This window comes from Lupinus angustifolius, chromosome LG08 (assembly GCF_001865875.1).
Source record: "Lupinus angustifolius cultivar Tanjil chromosome LG08, LupAngTanjil_v1.0, whole genome shotgun sequence".
In the NCBI taxonomy this organism is placed as follows: domain Eukaryota; kingdom Viridiplantae; phylum Streptophyta; class Magnoliopsida; order Fabales; family Fabaceae; genus Lupinus; species Lupinus angustifolius.
This window is the reverse complement of record NC_032016.1, coordinates 2,772,834-2,784,211: the sequence shown is the minus strand read 5'-3', so window position 1 is coordinate 2,784,211 and position 11,378 is coordinate 2,772,834. Positions and strand designations below refer to the sequence as shown.

Here is an 11,378-nt window from a genome sequence, read left to right as displayed (position 1 = left end):
TAGAACATGATATTGAAGAATAAAAGACAAAATGCACTTATAATTGTTGATTCATAATGGAAAACTGGAGTGTGTGCAAGTTTTTTATGCAATGATTTATATACAACAAAGCAACACCGGTAACAAAAATAAAACAACATGAAAACAATAAAAGCTGGATTACCTTCCAGGTAGCGCTTGTTTAACGTCATTAGCTCGACACCTGTTTCTTTATGTGTTTTCGAGGTGGATGCTTGTGGTGAGCTGCTCGATGGCACCACCCAAGTATGGTTCGACACCTAGAGTTTGCAATTATATCGCTCCATCATTTGTTTTCAGGACTTCAATTAATTGTTGTTCTTCCCTAGGTGATAAAGTTTTGTTGATTATGACCAATTTTTTCCTCCATCTTCCAAAAATTCATACTTCAAATGTGATGGCAGCATTTTCAGTTCCAACTTCCGAGTTTCAATTTTTTGAATTTTGTTAGCTCGTTAGTTTGGACCTGCTGAGATGAAACATCTCAGTATGCACCTAGTTCTGCTACACATTTCTCAATGCTCTTATCCTCTTTTGCATGTATACCTTCAGGTGCACCCATCAAAACTTTCTCTAAATGACTGCTTTTGTGCATATGTGTGTCATTCATGTATAGTTCTTCATCGACATCTACTCTGAAACAACGTTATTTGTCCTTTGGAGGATGCATGACTTCAAACACATTGAAGTTCACTTCATCATCTTGTCCCCTGACTTTCATCTTGCCCTCACCAACATCAATATTCACCCTGGCAGTCTTCATGAAAGGTCTCCCCAAAATCAGAGGAACTTCTACATCATCTTCAATATCCATTATCACAAAATCGACTAGGAATACCAACTTGTCCACCTTAACCAGGACATCTTCTGCAACCCCATAAGGAAATTTCATTGATCTATCTATGTGAACACCCAATTTTGTCCGGCCCAAAATAACTTTTCAAAAAATATAAAATAAATTTAAAAATAAACATATTTCAAAAAATAAAAATTAACATGTGTCAAAAATGCTTAATGAGTAATTATTGGCTCAATAATGACTAAATAATACTTAATTTTCATTTTTTTGGTTTTTAAACATTTGTTTAAACGGATTTTAAGTGACTTAATGGATATTTACTATCTTGATTATGGAAATATTCCATTTCAGGAACAAAACACGTGTTAAATGTCACATAATTTTCATTTTTACTTAATTAAATAAAAATAAAAATTGTGTTTGAAATATTGTTTGCGGTTTTATGAAAATCAAATGATTGTTTGCTATCCTTTTAAATGCAATACAACAACTTTGAGACTTTTTTAGAGTCGTTATGGTGTTTCTACCCAAAAAAACGGTTTTCACCTACTAATATATTTTTTAAAGGATCCAATAATTATTATTTTTACTCACTCGAGGGTATTACAATTAATTTTTGGCTTGATTGAAAGTATTGTGCCATTTTTAGAATAATCAGGACATTTTATGTGGTGTCTTGCGACCAAAAATATCATATTCAAATAAGTGAATAATTAAATTCGAATTTTAAAAATTTAAACAAACTTTAATACAATTCAAACTTTAAATCCAACATTCATTAAGGGAGAAAACATATCCCCTTAATTCTCTCTCATTTCTTAATGGGGAAGATTTGTTTTGGAAAAAAACACATGTCTAATTTCACTATAAATATGCACTCTCACCAAGCTAAAAGGAGGAAGAATAAAACAACCAACATCAATCCAAAAGCACCCAAAAAATCATTCATCCATCATTTGTGCCAAAATTCATCCACCAAAACATACCCGCACATCACCCAAAAATCTAACAAAAAAGAGATATGATTGGAAGAGGAGGTAATAGAGAACATGGTACGGGATTTAACAACACTATAGATACTATAAACGCACAACCTATGTGTAGGACTCTTCTAATCTACATACATGTTGTAGACTTGCTCAGAAGGGTCGTTCTCATCAATGACCAAAGGAGAATTCTTTTCTCTGGTTCTATTCATTATCCCATAGGTATGAAGTGCCTACTTTGCATTTGATTTACCTTATAATGTTCATTTAAATGAGGACAATTTGATTCATGTAAACCAGAACTACGTAGTCTTGATTTTCCTATTGCACTCAGGAGACAAATGATGAACGTGTTTTTAATAAACATATAACAATTCATGGTCATCTTTGTTTTGATTATAGATATAAAAACTAAAATATATTTGATTTTTGTCACCCTTTTTATACTAATCAACTTTTATTCATAACCTAAACATTAGACAACAAAAATCAATAATTAAATTAAAAAAAGATAAATATAAGGATTGATATTAATAACACGCCATAAGATCATGTCTAATTGGATTAACAAAAATAGGTAAATGTTAAAGTAAAGATACAACAATAAAAAGGATTGAAATGATTCTTTGTGGCATTTGTGCAAGCTCCAACATGTTTTGTCTTTTATGTATCAACACATAATTAATAGGTTCGTTATATGTCAATGTAAGATCTCTTTTAAAATAAATAATATAATAAGAAAAACACAATTGATGATTGTGACTAGTGATTTTGGAAATAAAACGATTACCACCATTACTGATATATAATTAGTGATAAATGGATTTGGTAGTTTAATATATATTTTCTTATCTTAACATAATAACAAAAATTTAGCAATAAAGATCTGAATTTTTTTAAAAGAGATTCGATAGCGAGGTTATGACTCGTGTTGTATCTTTCTTTTCCTTCGAACCAAGAAGTAGTTGCGGTCATTAGTATTGCCTCTGTTATTTATCAAAGAGGAAATGGGGTAAGCAACCAATGTCAACTCTTCATCTATTAATCCCCCTTCGATTAATTTATAACATTTTAATCAAATCAATGCAAACATTTTCAAAACCAAAACTACGTAGTCTTGATTTCCCTATTATACTCAGGGATACGTAGGAGCAAGATAAACTTGTCAGACACAAAAAAATAAAAAATAAATAAATATTTTTGTTTTAAGTAATTTAATTTTTAATAAATAAAGGGTATTTACTTAATGCAATTAATCAGGGTGTCGTTTTATTACGGGTGAATGAGATGTTAATACCTTCCTCAATTCGTAATCGACTCCCGAACCTAGATATCAAAGTCCAAGGTCCAATGTGATTGGACCGAAAGATTTTTCTACATTTTTTACTGTAAAAAATGTCGTGGCGACTCTAATAAAGTCGTGCAACCGAAAGTTGGGGCACGACAATCTGCAAGCTGCAGAGTCATCCTTGTAGGTATGATTTCCAAATCTCCAATCCTCTTGAACATAGACAAAGGCATGAGAGTAATGTTGGCACCCAAATCCAATAGTGCCTTCCCCACAGATAATTCTCCAATAGTGACTGATATTGTGAAGCTTCCCGAATCCTTAGTCTTTTCAGGTAAAGACTTTTGAATTATTGCACTACAATCAGCTCCAAGTGTCACTGTCTCCTCAGAAAACTTCTTCTTCCTTGTCAACAGATCCTTCATGAACTTGGCATAAGTACGCATTTGTTCCATGGCCTCCATGAAAGGTATATTGATTTGTAGGTTCTTTAATATATTCACAAACCTTGTATATTGTCTTTCTTTATCTTTCTTGGAAGGATTCTTGGGATGAGGAAGACTTTTCATATGGCAAAGTTCCTTCTTTTTCTTCTCACCGTACTCTTTTTTTTCTCCCTCGGTTTCTTTCTCTTTGTTCTCTTCTCCACTCTCTACATTCTCCTTATCTGGCATCTCTTCAAACTCAATTTTTTTCTCCCTCAATCTCTTTTTCTATCAACACTTCCTCATTTATTATCAAATTCTTACCAACATCCTTGCCAATCATCTTTCTACTTCTAGTAGTAATGTCTTTGCAGTATTCCTTGCGATTAGTTTGAGTGTTGGCTGAAAACTGTTGGTGATCTGAATGTTGCTCTACCATCTGTTTTGCCAACTGACCCACCTGCGTTTCCAGATTCCTGATAAATCGATGCTTCAGTATTTTTATGGTTTGTGATTGACACTTTCTTGAATTTTTCCAAAGTATCCTCTAATTTGGTTAGTCTTTCATGCATCGGTGGATATTGACCCTGTTGGAATGGTTGCTGAACTGGTGGTTGTTTGTTTGATAGACCTGATTCTGGTCTCCAACCATAATTTTGATTCTGATTACCACTCCAACCCTGCAAAAATTGATTATTGTACCAAGGGTTGTTGGAGAAATTTCATTGACTAGGTTGGTTGTTGACACACTGCACTTCTTTCTCTTGATAGCACTTGGCACATAACAATGACCAGTTTCATGATCATCCCCACAGAATTCACAACATAACACTTGTTGATGAACCGGAGGAGTTTGTACCACATTTAGCTATTGAGGCAGCTTTGACATCTGTTTAGTGAGTGCATCAATCTGTTGTGTTAGAATCTTATTCTGAACCATAATAACATCAAAAGTGTTCAAATCTAACACCCATTTTCTGTATTGTCCTCATGTTATGTTGAGCTTGCATATATGTTGAAGATAAAGCAGTTATAATCCTGGTGGCTTGCTTAGCATTAACAACCATCATAGTGCCACCTGCTGCGGCATCTAGTATCATCTTTTTCTTAGGTTTCAAACCATTGCAAAATATAATCAATTGGTCCACATCTTCAAATCCATGGTTGGGGCATTTCCTCAACAACATCTAGAAACATTCCCAAGCCTCATAGAATGCCTCTTTTGTACCTTGTCTGAATGTTGAGATCTCAAACTTGGCATGCGCATATCTAACTGGTGGGAAGAATCTTGTTAGAAACTTGGATTGCAAATCACTCCAATTGGTTAAGCTTTGGGTAGGGTGAGATTTAAACCATTCCCTAGCTTTACCAAGGAGAGAAAATGGAAGGAGCATCATATATGCAGCTTCTCTCATTGTCATGGTTACTCATTGTCGCCACCAGCTCATAAAAATTATCCATATGAGCATACGAATCTTCATAATCTTTCTCCGTAAACTGGTGAGCACTGACCAAATTCAGATATGCGGGATTGATCTTCACTATCCTTTCGGTATGTGGAATGACAATGCTTGAATAGTGTTGCGGACCTTGGTACATAGTATAGTCATCTAATGTCCTCCTTGGAGGATTAGGCCTCTCATTATTCCTAGTGGCAGCATTTGTCGTCTCCATTTTTTCTAATTGAGGCTCTGAAAATGTTGATTGTTCAGAGCTACACTGTGCTTCTTGATTACCCTGCTTCCTTTTCTCCTTTGCCTTCTTTCGGTTACTCTTGGCTGACTTCTCAATTTCTAGATTAAACTGCAATTGATCTTAAGTAACATTTCCTCTCAAGAGCATACATGAGAAGACTACATCAAGGGTTAGCACGAAGAGTAATAAAAACTAAACTACCTACAATAAATAAAAATTAATTACAAATACACAACGAACTATCTTCATAAACTAATATAAATCGCATATTACTCTCCAACAACGGCGCCATAAACTTGTTGATATTTTTGGTACGGCAAGTGAATCGTATCGTACAAGTAACAAAACTGGTAAATACCAGAATATCATCCTTAGAGAGAAATTCATATCTATATTATTTTCTAAAACAATAAATTGGGTAGATATGTACAAAGTTGAGAATTAAGGTTGTTCATTGGTTTAGATTATCAAAAACAATTAATTAAAAATGGTTTTCTAAAACAAAACAAAAATGGTTGGGATGGACTTTCATCGTTCCTCATCTTTGTAATCTTTAGATTCAATTCTATAACACTTGTGAAGTTATTGATCTTGATGCAACATTTTCTTCGAATCATTTGTATCAATTCATTGATTACAAAATCCTTATATAATTCATCAAACGTCGATTCCTTGGATATTTAAGCAATTATCTAGGATTAAATCCAATGTAAAAATAATTCATACATCATTGTCCATTCCTAGATCAATTATGAATCGAGAAAGATTATCCAGATTTTATTCACCCAGTTAGACTTACATCCAACATCAAGAAACTAGATATTAAGAAGAGTCAAGCATTAAGCACATAATAAACTTTCCAAAATCAAACAACAAAAATATATTTTCGAATTAAATCCAAGAATACAATAGTTAGAGGATTACATTTTAATCACAATGCTGAAGAACTAGCCACTCATCCTTGTCATTACACACTCTTATCTTGAGAAATACAAGAAATTCTGGATCTAAAGTCGTTCCCATGACTTCTCTCTTCATCTCTAGTGTTTCTCTCTAAAAATCGTGTGAAAAAGCTTGGAAATTGGTTAGATAACCCCCCTTTGCTTTTTGTAACTGCATATATCTGTTCTAGACTTCTGCTCTCTCGCTCAAGCTAGAGATTCTCACTCGAGTGAGAGAGGAAATTTCAGCATTAAGAAACTCTTCTAGCTTGAGTGACAACTATGGCTTGGGCGAGAAATTCAGAGTTTTGAGCCTGTATTTCTCGCTTGGGCGAGAGACACACATAAATGTTGGCATCCAAAAGTGGGAATTGTCGCTTGAGCGATAGTCCCTCGCTTGGGCAAGGGACAGGCAGTGATTTAAGCCTTTTTCCTCGAATTGTCCCTTGAGCGACAGTCTTCTCGCTTGGGCGATGGACATTCTTCTTGCTTGGGCGAGGATGTGGCTCAAGTGAAGGGTGCAGTGTTCAAAAACCTCAAACTTCTTCCTTTCTCCTCTTTTTCACGCTTCTTCTTCTACAATTGAGATAAACACATGTAAGTTCCTAAACAATACAAAATTAAATAAGTTCTTCAGAATTGTACACAATTTGCATCATGACTACACACGAAGTGCCCCAAAATCATATACATTTCATTCACAAAATGACACTTAACAAGTACTCTCAATTCCCACCTAATATAGAATTCTTATTTCAGGGTGAAAACATATGTTTGAGGGTTCTAAATTTTGTTTACTAATATGGACTAATATTGTACTTATTAAAATCTTGAAGCACTACAATGAGCTTTTTCGATCTGTTGAGGAGTGAAAAAGATGACACGCAACGACATTATTTTTGTGTTTTGCTTATAAAAAACAATTTGAAACAACATCATTTTGATGAGTCGATAAAATTGTCCAACGTGGAATCACCTGTGTGGCCACATGTGTAATTAACGTGCCACGTCAGTGTTTATATTAACATTAACAAGAATAAACTAACCATGGACTAACATGAGTCATTGTTTTGAAAGGTGTTCAAATTAGTATTTATAGAGACAATAGAAAGAGAGAAAGAATAGAGAAATGTCATAGCTCAAGTGAATAAGGATTTCTTATGTGGTTATGTATAAGGTGGCTCGAGACGTAGGACAACCCCTATCCCCTTGAAGTTTCTCTCTCTCATATATCCAATAGGTTCATTCTGTCTCATTGTTTTGTGTCACTCTATGTGTTTGAAGATATGATTGATCAAAAAATATTTAATAATTATAATTTTAACTTAAATAAATTTTTCAATCAATCAAAAATTATGATATATAGAGTGGTACAAAAAATGGAACAACATATATACTCCTTTATCTAACTCATCGAATGTACACCTTTTTAATCCTCTCGTGTTAGTCTGGATGTTGGGCTTTTTTGGCTTCCGCTTTTGATCTTATAGTTTATTTCCTTATCGGTTTACTCATGGTGGATCCAATGTTTATATGGGTATGATGAACAATAACATTATTAGTTTGTTGTAATAAAAAATAACATTACTAGTTTGTATTGTATATTGTTTTCTTTTAGCTAATAAATGCATAGATGCATATCTATACATAACATGATAAAGATGTTTTTTTTATAGTGCTAGTTTATCATCTATCATTTATGTAATAATTATTATTGAGTTTTAAATAAAAGTAATCCACATGAGTAATGTACTAATGGTATAAAAACTTTTACCATAACACTAGATAGATATTAAAGTAAAAAAAGAATACTTGTATCAACACATGAAACAAAGAAAGACACCAAATGCATTAATTAAGGAATTTAATATTTATACACGAATAATATAAGATTTTTTATTTTGTTGGTATATTATTTATTATTCATATATTAATTATCATTAATTCATAAATAAAAGTAATAGAATGATAGTAGATGGTGTGTTGAAAGTAAGTGCGGATAAATATTAAAATATTACATATAAATATATGCAATTGGTTGGCAAATTATATCATGTCAATGTGCAAAACGTGTCCACAGTCATCAATAAACAATATGACACTTTATGAAACCTTTTATCTCCCAAGTCCCTTTAATATAGATTGAAGAAAAAATATATTAATTTCCTTTCCCTTTATGAGAGAAAGAGAGAGAGTGATCCTCTTTCGTGGAAATTGCCAAATGGTTTGAATATAGAAATATGCTTTTCTTGTCTTGGACCATTATGTAGCCTTATGGCGTGCGGAATATCCAAAGATAAATAGCTAGCATGAGCCTTAAGAAACAAAGTTGAAGAAGAATCACATTTGAAGAGTAAAAATTAAGGAGCAAGTAGAATCTAGAGTGAGATTAGGTACCTTAGTTATAATAGTTTCTTCCATCTTGTGTGTGTAGCCATAAAAACAAAGACAAAACTAATACAAAAAAGATGGTGAGAGCTCCTTGTTGTGAGAAAATGGGGTTGAAGAAGGGTCCATGGACTTCTGAGGAAGATCAAATTCTCATTTCTTACATCCAAAAACATGGTCATAGTAATTGGCGTGCCCTACCAAAGCAAGCAGGTACTTTACTACTTTAATTTATTTGGAAAATATACTTACTACTTGAATATTGAACATTATATCCAAATTCTTGTGTTAGAAATGATTCTCGTCAAGATGATATTAATTATTTCTTATGAATTATATTCTTATGGGGTTTGTTTGTGAATTGAGTTTTAGAGGAGAATGAAAAAAAAAATGGAAGACTTTAGAGTCATAAAATACACTATGACATAGCTCTCAATACTTCTTTTTCCGTTCATTCTCCTCCAGAACTCAACTCACAAACATACATTTAATAAGAAAAATGATTTCTTTGATTTGTGTAAAAATAACTAAGGTGGGCAGGGAGTCAGTTTCCTCCTACAAGGATTATAATTTTTCTTTTATACTGTATATCTTACTTGTACAATTTACTTTCATAATATAATAATATGTTATATTTTTAATATTACAAATTTATATTTGTGTTGCCCCTTTACCTTTAAATTTATGGATTCATCATTCTGTAGTCTATGATGATTTGGTAATGTTATGTGTATTGATTTTCTTATGGTTTTTATGATGAATTTGTTCATCAGGTTTGTTAAGGTGTGGGAAGAGCTGCAGATTGCGTTGGATTAACTATTTAAGGCCTGATATAAAGAGAGGAAATTTCACAAATGAAGAAGAAGAAACTATCATTAAGTTGCATGAGATGTTGGGGAACAGGTATTTACTTACTTCCTTTCTTGGGACAAAAAAATATATTCATTAATAATGTAAGAGTTTTATATATTGTCGTTTTATTATTCATCATTCATTTTCAATTTTCAATTTTCGATGAATAGTAGATAATGTACTAAATTATTATAAATCTATACATTAATAATGCATATATATTATACTCCTATGGACATTTATCTTTAACTTCTCTGTCCACTATTAATCAAGATATAAAAAAAAAGCTTCATAATTGCCACCCTTCCAATTCTTAGTTCACATGCATGATACTGTTTATGATCTTTTTAATTTGCTGAAATTGTATAAATGGGTAGGAGACTAATTAATAACAATTCATAAAACTCGATGCTTTTAGTTCTACCTTCTTTTCTTTTACTTTAAATTTTTTATATAAGCCAGATTAAAGGAGTGGGAGAGTGGTGGCATTAATTGTCAACTTTTGAGAAAACTATGATTACAATGTTTTTTGTTAATTAATATTTGTTCCATAATGAGGACCCGTTAGAGCCATTATTTCTGTGAGAAAATTTAGGCATGCTCCCACCAATATTGACTATTAAAGTGATACATGTTAGCTAGTTATAATAATCAATGCATCAATATTTTATCGTACAAAATATGACAAGGGTATTTTATAAAATAAAGTGATAGAGTATAAGAATAGGTAGCTAAAAATATTTAAAATATATTTTAGATCGAGATAAATCTTATATTATCATTTACTTTAATATTAATGCAATTTTATAAGGTTGGGTAGAGTAGGAGAAGAACGAATAGTAAAGAAAATAGAATTATATTGATATTAATGTAAATAATAATATGATAGTTACCTCAACCCAAATATTTTCTTACTATTATTTATAAGATGATAATCATATAATCTAACTCCAAGAACACTTAGAAATAAAAGAGCCAATAAGCATGTCAATAGCTCAAGGGAAAAAGAAGATTACTACTATTTTCATCATGTTATCTTTACATCATTTTCTTAATATAAATATTGAACAGAAATCTATTCTCTAGCTCAAAAACTTGAAAATTATGATGTGAGTTTGAATAATTCAATTGGAATGATATGTCCAAGTGATGCAAACAAAAATAATATATAAAGTATCAAAATCATTTATACAAAAAAGTGCATGGGGTTGCAACTTGCAAGATTCTCTGTCTGTAGATCTATTTGCCTTGCACGAAACTTTGTGTGGCATTTTATGGCACATGCATTTATAATATGTGTTAAACGTACATACCAATATATTCATCAGATTCACTCTTTATGTAAATCTACATTGAAGACAATATCAAAGTTTTGTTGTTTTCTATTCACTATAATCAAGAAATTGAACAGGAATCTCGTGCAATTATTTCATTAATGAACTAATCATTTTGAAATTATACTAATAATTTTGATCCTAATTTTCAGGTGGTCAGCTATTGCAGCAAAATTACCTGGAAGAACCGATAATGAAATAAAAAATGTGTGGCACTCGCATTTGAAGAAGAGGTTGTTGAAAACAGATAAACTCGATTTAAAAACCAAAATTAGAGTCTCTAAATCAAAGATCAAACGTTCTGATTCCAATTCGAGCACGATAACTCAATCTGACCCTGACACGTCCACATGCACGACTTCCAGACAAAACATCAAGATTGAAGACATAGAGTCTCTAGACACAATGCCTGAAATTGATGAAAGTTTTTGGTCAGAAGAAGCTGCAATGGAAGGTGAAACAAACACCACAATGGTGGCATCACAAAGCTTGACTATCTCAAATGAGTTACCACTTCAATGCCCATTTAATAATTATGAGGAAAGTTTCCAACAAAGTAATGGTTATATTTCAAACTTGGATGATGGCATGGATTTTTGGTATGACATATTCATCAGAAGTGGGGATTCAATAGAATTGCCAGAGTTCTGAA

General features: G+C 32.3%; 2 protein-coding genes across 2 annotated transcripts; one reads left to right on the top strand and one right to left on the bottom strand.

Annotated features, from left to right (window-relative positions):
* On the bottom strand, positions 665-3,765 carry LOC109353812. Its single transcript, XM_019596173.1, has 2 exons — positions 3,231-3,765; positions 665-885 (listed from the first exon to the last, which is right to left on the bottom strand). Exons 1-2 carry the CDS (start codon positions 3,763-3,765, stop codon positions 665-667), a joined length of 756 nt encoding a protein of 251 aa, XP_019451718.1.
* Positions 8,465-11,378, top strand: LOC109353475 (myb-related protein Myb4-like). Its single transcript, XM_019595767.1, has 3 exons — positions 8,465-8,753; positions 9,314-9,443; positions 10,879-11,378. Exons 1-3 carry the CDS (start codon positions 8,621-8,623, stop codon positions 11,375-11,377), a joined length of 762 nt encoding a protein of 253 aa, XP_019451312.1. The 5' UTR covers positions 8,465-8,620; the 3' UTR covers position 11,378.

Excerpts from the sequence above, each read along its gene's own strand:
- LOC109353475 (XM_019595767.1), top strand. The coding sequence starts at position 8,621 with ATGGTGAGAGCTCCTTGTTGTGAGAAAATGGGGTTGAAGAAGGGTCCA. Across the intron at positions 8,754-9,313 it reads TGCCCTACCAAAGCAAGCAG|GTTTGTTAAGGTGTGGGAAG; the intron begins GTACTTTACTAC and ends TTTGTTCATCAG. Across the intron at positions 9,444-10,878 it reads CATGAGATGTTGGGGAACAG|GTGGTCAGCTATTGCAGCAA; the intron begins GTATTTACTTAC and ends CCTAATTTTCAG.
- LOC109353812 (XM_019596173.1), bottom strand. The coding sequence starts at position 3,765 with ATGCCAGATAAGGAGAATGTAGAGAGTGGAGAAGAGAACAAAGAGAAA. Across the intron at positions 886-3,230 it reads TTGTCGTGCCCCAACTTTCG|AAGATGTCCTGGTTAAGGTG; the intron begins GTTGCACGACTT and ends ATGGGGTTGCAG.